At 38.1% G+C, this 15,201-nt stretch overlaps 1 protein-coding gene across 6 annotated transcripts in view; it reads left to right on the plus strand.

Moving 5' to 3' along the window:
• Nucleotides 1-2,836, plus strand: part of PDSS2 (decaprenyl diphosphate synthase subunit 2) — a 171,699-nt gene extending 168,863 nt beyond the window's left edge. For all 6 annotated transcript variants that reach the window (XM_039528882.1, XM_039528878.1, XM_039528881.1 and 3 more), the window contains one exon: nucleotides 1,265-2,836. In XM_039528882.1, coding sequence (XP_039384816.1) covers nucleotides 1,265-1,423 — 159 coding nt within the window. In that variant the 3' untranslated portion in view covers nucleotides 1,424-2,836. The remainder of the gene's footprint in view (nucleotides 1-1,264) is intronic.
• Nucleotides 2,837-15,201: the final 12,365 nt, after the last annotated feature.

Raw genomic sequence — 15,201 nt, forward strand, 5'->3', positions numbered from 1 at the left:
GGTGAAGGGGCTGTTTAATTGCTGTGAAGACCTTCAGGGTTAGGCTGGAGCCCAGGCTGTCAGACCCTGCAAGGTGGGAGGGTCCCAGAGCTTGGTCTGCAGCCTGAGCCTGAATGTCTACACCACAGTTAAATAGCCCATCAGCCAGAGTCAGCTGGCACGGGCCAGCTGCAGGTGACTAATTGCAGTGTAGACATACCCTAAGACAAATAGATAAGAGACCTGGGTTTGATTCCTGTCCTTTCACTCATCTAGCTGTTGGATTGGGATTGCTGTGAAGATTACATATTAAAGGCAATCAAACAATAATAATTTGTATAAATATAGTTTCACCTTTTTCTGGTGATGCTCTCAGGATGCTCTTCATCATAAAAACAATTTTAAATACATTTTACATAAGACCACCTTAAAGAACTTCCACAAAATTTAAAGTCTCATAAAAAGCATACAAATGTTGCCTGACATTCTACCCAAGTTTTGCACTTCTCTCCAGCAGTTTGCCAGAAAATGTCTATTATCACATGGAAACTTTTCCTATTTAATATGATGCAAATTGGAACCGTATTCCATCCTCAAAGTCACCATCCCTACTGAGTGCATTGAGTTTGCATGGCAGAATTGATGGCAGACTTGGGTTTAAGTTGTATTTTACTGAGGTAATTTGCTGTTGTCCACTATAACAAATTTTAACATAATGAGCAAACAGAGCAATATTAATAATATATAAAAGATGGAGACATGAGTGCATATCCTCCTTAGTCTGCTTACAAGAAATCTGGAATTATATATTTATGAACTATGAACATATGTATTTATAAAATATATAATATATATGAAATATGAAAATGTGTATTTATAAATCCATTTGGACCTGTGATACCCACATATGGAGTACAAGAAAATAAGTGCTTGGTTGACATGTTGGCTTAGTATATTATACAAAAATTATCTGGTTAGGGACAGGTCCAGATATGTAAAAACCTCCTGTCTTTGTTGCGTACATATTGTAAGGCTTAGCATTTTGAATTATCAGGAAGTAGTGTTATAGTTTAAATTGATTGAGGTTTTATTGTAGTTAGGAGCTGAAGTAGAGCAGCTTAATATTTGTGAATAGTATGAGAGCTTTCTGAGTGATCTGATTTTAGCTGCCCTCTTTACCTCAAGAAAAGGTAATGGAAATACTGAATTCTTACTGTTATCTTAGAAATAATTGTATACGGAATATAGTCAAAACTGATTTTATTATGCATGTGTTTTCTAACAGTTGCAAGAAGCAATCAAGGCTGGCAAAGGTGTGACTTCAGCTATTGACCTATGTCATTACCATGGAAACAGAGCACTGGAAGCCCTGGAGTGCTTCCCTCCCTCTGAGGCCAGATCTGCTTTAGAAAACATGGTTTATGCTGTGACCAGATTTTCATGAGATACAATTCAAAAAATAAACTGTTGTTCATTTGAAGAAAACAACTAGATGGATAGTGGCTGGGACAAGGGAAAAATATCCTGTATTTTTAAAAGAACTAAATTTGTTAGTTGCCTTTTTTTTTTTTTTTTTTTTTTTTGGTCGTTTACCGCATTGCTGAATGAACACGCATTCTTTGGAACTGCTATAAACAAAATTAGGGGGAAAAGGTCAAACAGTTTTCACTTGTCATGCCAGAAGCATACTTGAGGCTGCACCAGTAGAAATAATTAATGAGACTCACTTCTGTGACCTCAGCAAATGGACAGGAAATAAGTCCTTATTGATTGGACATAGCCAGGGATGGCGCCAATGTGGTGGCCTGTGGTTTTCCTGCACTAGAGAGGACAGAGGGGGGCCTGAAGCTGCAGGTGTCAGGAGAAACACTTTCTAAAATTGCCAGAGAGAGGGCTGTTTAAGTCAAGAATTAATGTACTAATTTATCAACACGAAGGGCAGTTCAGTGAATTAATGAGGAAAAATCCTTTATCTGTCTACATGCAGTTATGTCTCCTCACACTGTTTTTATGTATTCAAATATAAAATTACTCTGTGCCTAATGATTTCAGTATTTGAGAAACTTGCTGAGAATGTGTGTCAAGCATGGTAAGTAGGAGCCTTAAAATATTTAATCAAATATTAATTTGGCTCTGTTAAGAGAATCGATTGCCTGTGTTTTTATACTGTATATATAAAATACTTCGCTCTGGCTCAAAGATGAGGTTTTCAATGCTTTCACGAAAAAAATCTTTCCTCCAGATGAAGCAATTTGTTTCAACGCAATCTTTCCCTAAATAATTTCCCAGATTTATGTGACACTTGTTTTCACTTAAGTCAAATAAATATGAATTTATAATGTTCAGCATCAATCTTTTGGCAGAAAGGAGTGTGGAATAGTCTTCTGTTAGCACAGGTTTTTTACTCTTCTGAATAAATATATAGTACGTGAGAAGTTTTTTTTAACCTTAGTGTGTCGGATTTTAAATCCAATTACAGAAAGAATATAAGGTATATCAGAAGTCTGCAATTTGACACTGTCTCTAGTTTGTTCATAGGAGATGATTTTTGTGGTTTGCATGCATGCAATCTGAGAACTTCGTTGACAAGAAGGCTGAGTTTACATAAATGATCTAGATTGAGACTCAGCTACCTTTCTTCCTTCTGTGGTGTAATTACAGCCCAATCTGGAGACAGCTAGCACAGCAAACAGATTTCATTACATCGCTCACTCAAACATTAAGTGGAGTTATTTCTGTTAAATTTTGCTCCTCCTCCTACCAAAAAAAAGTAAGGTGTCACAAAGCTTTTTTTTTTTTATCATGGACCAGCATATTGCATTCATCTGAAAGAAAATATAAAGCTACATATGTTAAAGGGGTGTGTGTGTGTGTGTGTGTGTGTGTTATATGCACACAGTGTACTTGCGACATCGATGTACTTCCTCAGATTTATACAAGTGCAGTTTCAATGCCTTTGACAGTAAACTGAATTCTTAGAGCATTTTATTTTTATTCTTTTATTCTATTCAACTGTGTATAAATCAGACTTAGTCCTCAAACATTACGTTTTGTAAGAGCCATATGTTGCTTTCTCTTTACCATGAACCTACTTTTTTTTTTTTTTATTCAAACACTTCATGGTAATTCAGGGGCTGATCCTGCAGGAAGCTGAGGGACTCCAGAGACATCCTGAGTCCTTTCAACACCCTTTGTTTTCTACTGATGACACTCAGTAGCATGGAAGAAACAGGCAGCATATTACAGGACGGGGCATATGTTTCTTTTCCTGAAAGTACAACTTTTATCAATATCTCTTTCAGAAGACAAATAAGCAAAACCAAATAGTAGTGATATTGTAGACTTCATTGGTTGAATTGGTGAAAATGAACAATCTCGTAATCTTCATAATACAGATCTATGATCTCTTCCAGTAACTAATTGAAAGCATGATTTTGTTGTTGTTTTGGATCCTTCAGGGATACCCTACAGGCAAAACATACAAACTATAGGACTGGAAGTGATAACCTCTTGGTCATCAAGTCAAGTTCCCTGTCACAGGCAATCCAGTCATATAATCCTGTTCATAAATGTATCAAGCTCCATTTTAAAACTAGTTAGGTTGTTTGCCCTCACTACGCCTATTTAAAGGCTATTCCAGAACATGGTTCCTTTGATAATTAGAAACTTTGTTCTAATCTCCAGTCTAAATTTTATTCATGGCTAGTTTATATCCACTTGTTCTTGTGCCAATGTCGTCTTTTAGCTAACAGTCACTGCTGAGAATTATCATTCTTTCTGCACAATTAGAAATACATATTTCTGTTTCTGACATCTTCTTCCCCACATTTTGTGGGCTATGAAGGCTCATCAGTTTTTTCCCTTCAACACCCTTCCCCTGTTCTGCCCAACAACATCCTGAAGGCCATGTGTTATAAGCATCATCCTTTGGCTGAGGAGGGTTGGAGAAGTATAGCTGCCTCCACAGTTCTAGTCAGCATCACTGCTGAACCAGATAGAGTGATCAGTGCAGAGCAATGTGAAGCTCTAGTATATTTTGGGTGCCGCATAAGAAATAAATGCAGTGAAGCATTCCTTATGCTATGCTCCCAGACGAAGAAGAGAGACAGAACTAATGTCAGAGAACAGTTTAGAATGACCATTTATTATGAAACCAAAAATAAAGGGTAAAGCTAGGGACATAAGCCTTTTATATATTGTCTCCTTTCCCCATCCTCATATTCTGGCATAGCAATTAGGCTGCCTCTGTTTTTGTCTTCTTTTCCTAATCTTCAGCAAGTGACAGCATCAGCACCTCATGATAAAAGTACTTCACTTTAGTTGATACCTCTATGTCACCCTTCCTGAGTTATATCCTAACTACTATATTGCAGGTGCCACCTTACAGTTAGGCACAAAACCATAGCTAAGCCACATTATTGTGTCTCAACAAATTACACTCTTTACATTCACTTGTGCCCTGGCAAGAAGCTTGGTCTCAGTGGTTAAGCTGGCTGTGCCACAGATTTGCTGTGCAAGCCAGTTAACTCTAGGTCTGTTTCTCCACCTGTAAAATGGGGACAGCTACTTATTGCAAGGCTGTGAAGATTAGTTCTTTAATGTTTGTGATCATTGGATGGAAGTTGCTATCTAATTGGCAAGTTGTTATTCTAATGGAACCATAAAATGGTACTTCTTTGGGGAGGCTGGGAGACCATCCTCCTCCCCCACTGCTCCCATCCTGGTGGCTGAGGGAGGGCGAGCTGTGAACTCTTTCTCTTCCCCAGCCTTGTGAGGAGGATGTTGGAGTGGGGAATCTCCCTCTAGCTGTTGTTGGGGAGAGGGTTGTCTTCTCCTAATTATTTTCCCTTCCACTTCACATGAAGGATTTCCAGTGGTTCTGAGCTGATTGGGCCTGTTTGCACTGAACACACCTTTGATCAACCAGTGCCTAAAGTCAGGCAGAATGAGTGGAGCACATGGTACTCCAGTTTTGGGGGTTGTTTTTTTTAATAAATAAAATAAAAGGTCATCTTCCCCCTTTTAAACTTAGACCAAATGTTAGACAGGGCAGGACTTGCTCTGTGATAGTCCCTCCATTTTTTTCAATTTTAGCAGATTGTGTTTCCTTTTCACAGATGCAAAAGGGCTGTGGCCTGTAATTGTGCTGTCAACAGATTTGCCAAGAAGGACACTACTGGGTCAGATCACTGGTTGCTATTGCTGCTCATCAACTAGTTGAACCTCAGACAGACCCTTTGAGAGAAACTTGGGGGTATATCATGTTCATTGGGGGCCCCAATCCCTCCCATTTCATTTTATTTGCACAGATGTTACATTTGTTTTGGGGAATCCCCTGAGCTCAGGGCCCCTTCAGTTGTCCCTCCTTCCCCTCCTCTCATCAGCCCTGACCTCAGAGAAAAGTTTGGTTTTGAGCCCATTGTACTCTTCAGAAGCTTCCAGACACTTCATCTTTACAGTGTGTAATGAAATACAAAGCTAAGACCTGTGCAGTCTCTCAATCAACAAGTAGTTCAAAGGAAGAAGTATTTCAAGAAGTAGTTAGCTCTGACAGTCTTTTCACCAGACTTTCACAATATCCTTTCCTAACCCATTCCATAAATTGTATTAGCTATTTAAGGGAGCCAGGGGTCATGGATTTCTCCTTCCAAATAAACTTGGTACTGTAACATCCTTGTTTTCTGAATAACCTTTTGCTCTAGAATTTTGATCCCACTTTGGTAACTCCCTTAGAAATAACCCATGTAAATGAACTAGATAAAACATAATTAGCCCATAGACTTTAAATTATAAAAAAAAAAAGTTTGTGACACAATTAAGAAATTGGCAACCGATAGCAGAGGCTTCATACCATCCCTGTCTTGTCTCTTCAAGCATTTGTGGTTTTGCCTGACTCTACCCAGAGCTCCCTTAAACTTGCTTCAGAAATCAGTGACATCTTCTGTATTAGCCAGAGGAATGCTTTGGGTCCCCCAAGTGTAGGAGATTCCTTCTCTCCCCTACCTGTTTTAAACGGAGATTTGTATTCCTTCATTTCCTGTGTAACCATCTTCAGAATGTTCTTTATCAGAGTTTAACTGTGGAGATAAAAAGAGAAACAGACTTACCTTTTCTCACTCCTTCTTCAAAACAGAACCAGAGGCAGCATGCCACCTTAGTATTTACCTAATTCTGGGAAAATAGAACAATCAGAAGGAGAAATGTGTGGACCATTATTTTAAAGTACAACTCTATTTGCATGATGAAATTGCTGTAGTTACCATACAGTGAATGAACCATTTTTCAATATATTTTAGGGGATTGTGGCCCTTAGTTAATAAATAGAGTGATGGGGGAAGTGCCCCAGTAATAATTTTAATAAACTTAATTTCTCAATTAAATATAGCCCTTTAAAAAAAAAAGTGGTTTGGTTTCCAGTACAAAAGTTTAAGATAAGCTTTCATACTTCATGGAGCTCCTTGACTTCAGGTCAGAAGAAGAGCTCTGTGAAGTTCAAAACCCCTTCCACCAACAGAAGTTAATCCACTAAAAGGTATTACCTCACCCACCCTGTGTGTGTCATTCCTTTTCATATCCTGAATACAATATTTTACAACTAGATGGTTTTCTTTTGGCATCTTGTGGCAAAATATTCCAGATGAGATATTCAGATTTAATTAAAAGCATGTACTGGATGCTGTCATATACAAAGGACTAATTAGCAAAAATCTGAAACAGTTAGGGATAGCAAAGAGGGTGATCCGTACCCACATGGTGGCATGAATACCTGTGTTTTAGAGAGCTTTACTTATCAGGTTTTCTGTAGACTGGTTTCTGCAAAGCAAGGGCATGATTAGGAAATGAACCATTTCCCATCTTGGCTCGTTTTGATGAAAGCTCTCCAACTTGCACATTGTGTCTGAGCATTTCTTCATTCATAGCATGTGCATAACATAAACTGCTTTCTGTTTGCAGCATTTCAGCTGTACTATTTATAATCTAGTTAAACAATGCCAACTAGAGGCAGTAAACGGTGTGTATTTCATATGCAAATCACTAGCAATAATTTTGTACAATTACACTTAGTTGCTTGCATCATTATGTTCAGAACCAGCATAAAAAAAATGGGTGTAGTGGGAGAACATTATAAAAAAAAAAGTGTTTTTTGTCTGCATTAATCAGACAGACTTTTTTCCAGCTTATCAAACAATTTTTTGTTCTGTGGATAAGTAAACTTCTTACATTTTTTTAAAGTACATTCATAAGTTCTGTTATCCATGTATCTTCCCCCAACCCCAACACACACACTATATCCATACTTAGTAGAATTTTTTTTATATCTGTACACACTGAGATAAAGTATATTAAGCTTCAGCAAAATATACTTTTTCAGGATGGTCTGAGCTATTTAAAACTGGGGAATGGATAAGAGTAGGTATATTCTCAACAGTAGTGTCAGTACTAATATTGCTATAAGTTAGAGCTGGTCAGAATTTTTTTGACAAATTTTCATGAAAAATAGTTCAATTTTCCAACCAGCTGTATTAAATATAATTTGCTTAATAGCACTAGTTACAGTTCTGTCTAGTTTTCTATTATAAACCCATGTTTTCACTGCTCATAACTTTTTTGGAAGTATATTTTGGCTGAAATTCTCATTGGCCTTGCTCCAAAAGTGATTTTTTGTTTTTGAAGTTGGGTAAAATCTGTTCACTTTTTTTAGACATGAGGTTGAGAAAATCATACTTTTTTACTGCCATAAATATTTTAAAAAATTAATTTGTAAAAAAAAAATTGCAAGTCAACACTCTGGGTTATCACTAAAAATTAATCTTCAATTTACCAAAATAAATTAATTTTAACAAATGAAGTGTTTAAACTTAGAATTTTTTGTTAAATTAGTATGAAACTACACTGTAAGACTAAGAGGAGTTATTAATTACTTAGGGGATTTCCTAAAAGATAAAAATATTTTCTCCCTCCTCCTACTGTTGATTTTTTTCCTATTTGTGTCCGGTTTCATTGTTTCCATATTTACAGAGCTCTGTTCAGCCTGGTAATCAAATAACAGAGTACAGAATGTCTATTTTATATTACAACCATTTGATACATCCCATGACTGGTTTTCATTTGAATACTGTACCCTGAAACTTCTTGTGAACATTGTTTCTGCCATAACTGGGTAAAAAATAAAATGCTACTTTCATATATCTATTTTCCCACCTGTGCATGTAGTATTGCCCTCTCCTGGAAGGAATAGTAGACCTGTACAAGTGGTTGCAGCCTAGAGATATCAGCCTTCCTACTAGTGTGAATGTTTTATTGGTCACCACTAGAATTGAAGTACTTCTATAAAATTATTTTAAACTGGCCAGATGTTTTTTAGCAATGTAGTTCACTGCCACATGGAAGAAATGTTTTAGAGCAGTCCAAGGATACTTGGTCCTTTAGGCTAGAATCTTAGGTGTAAGAATGTCTTTGGACACTGTGTGGTTAGAATATGGATTTAAATGTTAGAAAGAAGAGAACGCTATTTACACTTCCTGGGAGATCTGGACAAGTTGGAGACAAAGGGCTTAACAAGGTACAGTTAGCAACTTTGTATTGCTTACATGGTTTTAAACAGAAGATCTTTATGGAGGGAGCAAATGTTCTGGTCATTCATAAAGCTGATTATGCATAGCTAGCATGCTGACTCTGGATTCAAGTGAGCATTATTGCTTTTTACAGCAAAGCTATGGGGTAGCATCGGTTACGATCTCTACAATAGGACAGTTGTTGGCTGAACTAAAACATGGTACAGAGGATTCTCCAAATTTCATTGCCAAGAGATTAAAGGAAGCTTGTGTTTTCCAAGTTTAAAACTGCTTAGGTTTATCAGTTTTTAACAGTTATGGGTGCAACTGACACACAAGTTACTGCTGAGGTAATGTGAGAAATAGACATTGGTCCTTAAACTTTTCACGGGATTTGTTACTCCATTATAAAGCAGTTTTCATTTATATTCAGTTCCTTCTTTATTGAAGTTTTGACTAGTGACTCTGATTTTCCTTGCTTTAAATCAAATCCAGCTTCAGCTAGTACCCATCTCTTATAAATCCAAATTCAAGCCATTAATCTCCAGTGCTGTTTCAGGGTAGAAACACTTCCATCCCCAATAATTATTCATAATAACATAATAACAGCCATACTGGGTCAGGCCAATGGTCTGTCTAGCCCAGTATCCTGTCTCTGAAAGTGGCCAGAGCCAGATCTGCCTGAGGGAATGAACAACAGGATAATTTCAAGTGATCCATCCCATCATCCAGTCCCAGCTTCTGGCAGTTGGAGGTTTAGGGGCACCCAGAACATGGGGTGGCGTCCCTGACTATCTTAATTAATAGCCATTGATGGAGCTATCCTTCATGAATTTATCTAATTCTTTTATACTTCAGAACATCCCCTGGCAACAAGTTCCACAGGTTGACTGTGCATTGTATGAAGAAGTACTTTTTATTGTTTGTTTTAAACCGGCTGCTTGCTAATTTCATTGAATGACCCCTAATTCTTATGTTATGTGAAGGGGTAAATAACACTTTCTCCACACCATTCATGATTTTATAGATCTCTATCATATCCCCCTTAGGCACCTCTTTTCTAAGATGAGCAGTCCCAGTCTTTTTAATTTCTCTTTGTATGGAAGCTGTTCCATCTCCCTAATCATTCCCATTGCCCTTCTTTGCACCTTTTCTAATTCTAACAGAGAATATGGTGGAGAACCCGACACCCAAGCAATTATTTTTAGGTGACAGATCTGAGGAATTGTCCCAGATTGAAGTGTAATTAGAGGAGGTTGTGGAACAAATCGATAAATTAAACAGTAATAAGTCACCAGGACCAGATGGTATTCACCCAAGGTTCTGAATGAACTCAAATGTGAAATTGTAGATCTACCAACTCTGGTATGTAACCTAGCACTTAAATCAATCTCTTTATCAGATGAGTGGAAGGTAGCTAATGTAACACCTATTTTTTAAAAAGATTCCAGAGATGATCCTGGCAATTACAGGCTGGTAAATCAAACTTCAAAACCAGGCAAATTGGTTGAAACTATAATAAACAACAAAATTATCAGACACATTGACTCTTCACCAACATATTGTGTTTATCTATGTGGCCTTTTAAAAAGGGAAATCATGCCTCACTAATCCATGAGAGTCTTTTGAGGGCATCAACAAGCATATGGACAAGGGTGATCCAGTCGATATAGTGTTCTTGGACTGTCAGACAACGTCTCTCACCAAAGGCTCTTATGCAAAGTAAGCAGTCATTAGATAAGAGGGAAAGTCCTCTCAAGGATCAATAACTAGTTAAAAGATAGGACACAAAGGATAGGAATAAATGGTCAGTTTTCAGAATGGAAAGGTAAATAGTGGTGTCTGTGCTGGGACCAGTACTGTTCAACATATTCATAAATGATCTGGAAAAAGGGGCAAATAGTGAAGTGGCACAATTTGCAGCTTATACAAAACTACTCAAGATAGTTAAGTCCAAAGCAGACTGCAAAAAGTTACAAAGGGATCTCACAAAACTGGGTGACTGGGCAACAAAATGGGAGATGAAATTCAGTGTTGATAAATGCAAAGTAATACACATTGGAAAATATAATCCCACTATACATATAAAATTATGGGGTATAATTTAGCTGTTACCACTCAAGAAAGAGGTCTTGGAGTCATTGTGGATAGTTCTCTGAAAACATCCACTCAGTGTCCAGCAGCAGTCAAAAAAGCAAACAGAATGTTGGGAATCATTAGGAAGGGGATAGATAGTAAGACAGAAAATATTATAATGCTTCTATATAAATCCATTGTACGCACACATCTTGAATACTGTGTGTAGATATGGTCACCTCATCTCAAAAAAAGATCATTTGGAATTGGAAAAGGTACAGAAAAAGGCAACAAAAATTATTAGGGTTATGGAGCAGATTCCATAGTAGGAGAGATTTGCAAGACTGGAATTTTTCAGCTTGGAAAAGAGACAAGTAGGGGTGGGCTATGATAGAGGTCTATAAAATCATGACTGGTGTGGAGAAAGTAAATAAGGAAGTGGTTTTTACTCCTCATAACACAAGAACTAGGGGTCAGCAAATGAAATTAAGAGCCAACAGGTTTAAAACACAAAAGGAAGTATTTCTTCACACAATGTACAGTCAACCTATGGAATTCTTTGACAGAGGATGTGAAGGTCAACACTATAACAGGATTCAAAAAAGAACAAGATAAGTTCATGGAGGATAGGTCCATCAATGGCTATTAGCCAAGATGGGCAGGGATGCAAAACCATGCTCTGAAGTGTCCCTAGCCTCTGTTTGCCCAAAGATGGGAATGGGTGACATGGGATGGATCACTTGATGATTACCTGTTCTGTTCATTCCCTCTGAAGCACCTGGCATTGGCCACTGTAGAAAGACAGGATACTGCGATAGATGGACCATTGGTCTGACCCAGAATGGCCATTCTTGCACTGCTTGTGTCCATTATAGTTATTGCTTATGTAACCAGTTGAGTGTGTGTACATATCACCCTCTTTGCCTAATCCTCAGAGGATGTGAATCTGTTACAGGTATTAGCTAGGTAACCTTTTATTTCTAGAAGTCCCTTTTTTAATCTCTAGTGTTCTATAGGTTTTCTTAACCTTCCTATAGGATTTGATAAAGAGTTACATCCCTGCTATGGAGTTCTGTAGGACAGCTCAAAAACCTATAGGTAAAAATCTATATTAAACTCTTTGGATAGAGTCTCACCTATGTCAAATATGTGTGAGGCACAGCTGAGTGAAGAGGCCTCAAAAGAACCATTTTTGACTCCCCATTTTTGCACCAGCCCAGCCCCTAGTATAGTTAAAGCAGCCTCATGGCTGCTCTATGCTGTTATCTAGCTATGGCTTCAAAAGCCTGGTATAGTACAGCAATGCTCCAATCATGCCCCCTTTCTGCCACCTACAGTGTAAAAGACAGCTACACTGGTTGTATACCCATGTGGGAGGACTGCCCACAGAAAAATTCCTACCTGGACACATTTATTGACTTATGGATCCTTCCTGCAAGTGGACTGGCATAAAGTTCACTTGTATAAAATAGCAGAATGGATTTTTTTTCCCCATGCTGAATTGGAATTTTCCAGTTTGCTATAGTGTCACAGAGTGGCTTTTGAGCCAAAGGCATGAAACAAAAAAGTGCACATCTGAATAAATAACTTGTGTAGCACATGTTCAGATGGTGGGAAAAAGTGGGATGTGACTGTCTGGGAAGTCAATCTAAACTTGCTATCTGCACTGCCTGGAGACAGTGTGCTTAGTGTAGTTTCTGAAACAACATGATCATGCTCCTGAATACCTAGCTGAGGCCTTCAGGTCTCCTCCTGGGTGTGGGTCCCCCAGTAGCTGCAGTGCCTCCGGCCAGCACCATAGAGTAGAAATGAGATGGAATTCAAATTGGCAAGCATTTTCTCAAGGGCTTTGAAATTGAGTTTGGGATTGCACTGGTTGGCTTTTTCCCTTCTCTTTCCCTTTACTAAATCCCACCATGTAAAGCATTCAAGTAAAATTAGACTGAGGCTACAACACTGCTTAACAGCTGTGGCAGGTGTTAAAACATTTAACCCTTTAATAGCATGTTCATTTAGCTGTACAGTACTGAAAGAAGATAAATCACACAGGACTTGGCCTAGTTTTATAGTGATAATACAGTACAGTAAATATAAGACCCTGAATAAAGTTCTCTGGAACAGCTCTATCTGGAACCACTGTTTAGAACTGTCCACTGTATGGAATTTGTCTTGTTGCTAATGTATCCTACATTCTAGTGATTTATCAGAGGAGCTCACAGGTAATCTGTGCTTTAGGGGGTCCTATAAACAGTGGCCTGTAAATAGTTAATTTGAAGAGGTTTATTGCTTCCCCCCCTCCTCTTTATTATCTGTTGTGATTATTCATAGAATCTGTCACTGTAAATCTGCCAGCAGCTTGAGCTTCAAGAGATTTTGGCAGAGTTGTGCAATTGCAGGGAAGAAATCTCAAAGAAATACTTTACAAGCAAGCCCCAAAATCTGTTACTTTAAGACTTCAAAAATCTAAATATGTCATTAAGAGGGGCAATATATTTAGTAACTGTTTTACTCCTTAGATCCACTGCTTAGCATGTGACTGTTCTTTAAAACTGAACACTATAGCCTTAATTCTAAAGGACAGTATTAATTTTAGTGATTATTAAGTGAATTCTGAGTAGTTTGACTTAAAGAGGATTTTGTTTTTTGTGAAAATAAAACGATGTATTATGCTGAAATTTCTTTTCACTAGGTTACAAACAAATTGTAATTTTGGGTTTAACTCCTAAATCTGGGCGTTGCTGAGCTCACAATATTTTACCTCCGATTTTATTAATCAATGAAGCACTCCTTGTACTTTGTCACTTTCTGTTTTGCAGCCTTTAATTTTGTTTTCCCTGTATCTTATCACAAAAATTATTGCCTATTGCTATGGTTTTATGTGTATTTTTATTATAAAGTAACAACCGTGACATCATTCATTGTGCTCTCTGGAAAAAAGACAAATCATATAAATGATGACTTCATAAAATGAAACACCACTCTTCTAAGTAAAAGGAAAATCCTATTAACAAGCATCGTAGGACACCTTCCACTCTTATCAACAGGGCCAAATACCCTATCCTACCTAAAGAAAACACATATAAAAGGTGTCAGGCTTGATATCTTACTAATTTCAAAGGGTCACTAAAACGTAGGAGACATTTCAGGAAAACAGCTCTTTCGATCTACATCAAATAGCCCACAGTTCTGCAGGGCTGGAAATTTACATTTTACACACATTAAATAACTTCTGCAAATTTTGGACCGTGGGAAAGTATTTGCTCTCCGTTCCCCCCTCCCCTTTTTAATTGCAAGGAAACGTAGGAATTGCTGGAGTAATATCGGACATGTTCTAAGATACTGCAAATGTCTTTTGCCAATACTTTTTTTTTAAAGTTAGGATTCCTGGCAATGTGTAGTTAAGTTCGGGAAAATTATAATATAGACAGGTACTTAAGATAGAAACGATGCGTTTTCCATTAACTGTAAGTCATTGCAGCCCCCTTCCGACCAAAGCTGAAGCAACTGAAAAGATCCTAGTTCAAACGACGAATGCTTGAAGGTGTTACGTGATTAAACTGCTAAACGCTTCAGCTTGAAAGTGAACCAAGCAGCATTTAACGTGAATAAATGTAAATGTTTTTAAATAATCAAGTGTTTTTAATGAAATTGCACACTCCGAAATTAAACTGTCTTTCTAAATTGGCAGTAGGAAATTCAGAAACTACCCGTTCTCTGAGGTTATTCATAGAAGTGAGGCATACTAAGTGTAGCTTTTATATAATTTCTTTAGGTGATTTCCTTTCATAACAACTTGTCCGAAATGCGATTTTTGTGGGCTTTGGCTGTATAGTGTATTTATGTACAAATGTCATCATTAAGTTCAGAGCCGATGCAGCCCTGTATGAATCTCTTCATACTTTTCTTATGGATTGTTCAAACAATCATAATTGGATCTGGATGTTAGTCACAGTTACGACTTTGGCAGGGGAGCTTATTTAAATACTTTAAATGTTCTGTGCGAAATTAAGTATATCCATTCTTAAAATAGGAAGCATGAAAGTGACCATGATCTTTCAGTACCGTAAATGAACCAAGTACATATAAATTTTTATCTCCTCGGAGCAGGTTTCAGAGGATGTATTTTTATGTATAGAGGGAAACGCGGCTTCGATGTTTAAACTGAGTCAATCCAATTCTAATTTACACGGATTACCCCAGAAAAGTGCCACTTCCTTAAAGCGTAGAGCCCCCACCATGTCAAAATGCTTGTTAGTGCTTTATTGGACTGTAGATTAGGGTAGGGACTGCGACCAGCCATGGCTTTGTGCTGTACCTAACAAAGGAGGCCTCTAGTTGCTACCGTAACACGATGAGTATGTTAGAGAACAGCCAGCAGAGCAAGCTTGGGGCAGGTGTGAGGGGGGGGGGGGGGAGGGCGGGGGGAGCCTCCGCCGACCCACCAAGATTAAGTATGTGGGGAAAGTTGTTACAAATGACCGTTCAGGGCGGCAGGGAAGGAGACGTGCGGTTTGGCCCGGGAGGCTCGGGCTGGTTTCCACACGCCAAGTGGCGTGGAGCTGTGCGCGAGCAGCCAGGCACCAACCCCGCC

Source organism: Mauremys reevesii, linkage group 3 (assembly GCF_016161935.1).
Source record: "Mauremys reevesii isolate NIE-2019 linkage group 3, ASM1616193v1, whole genome shotgun sequence".
In the NCBI taxonomy this organism is placed as follows: Eukaryota; Metazoa; Chordata; order Testudines; family Geoemydidae; genus Mauremys; species Mauremys reevesii.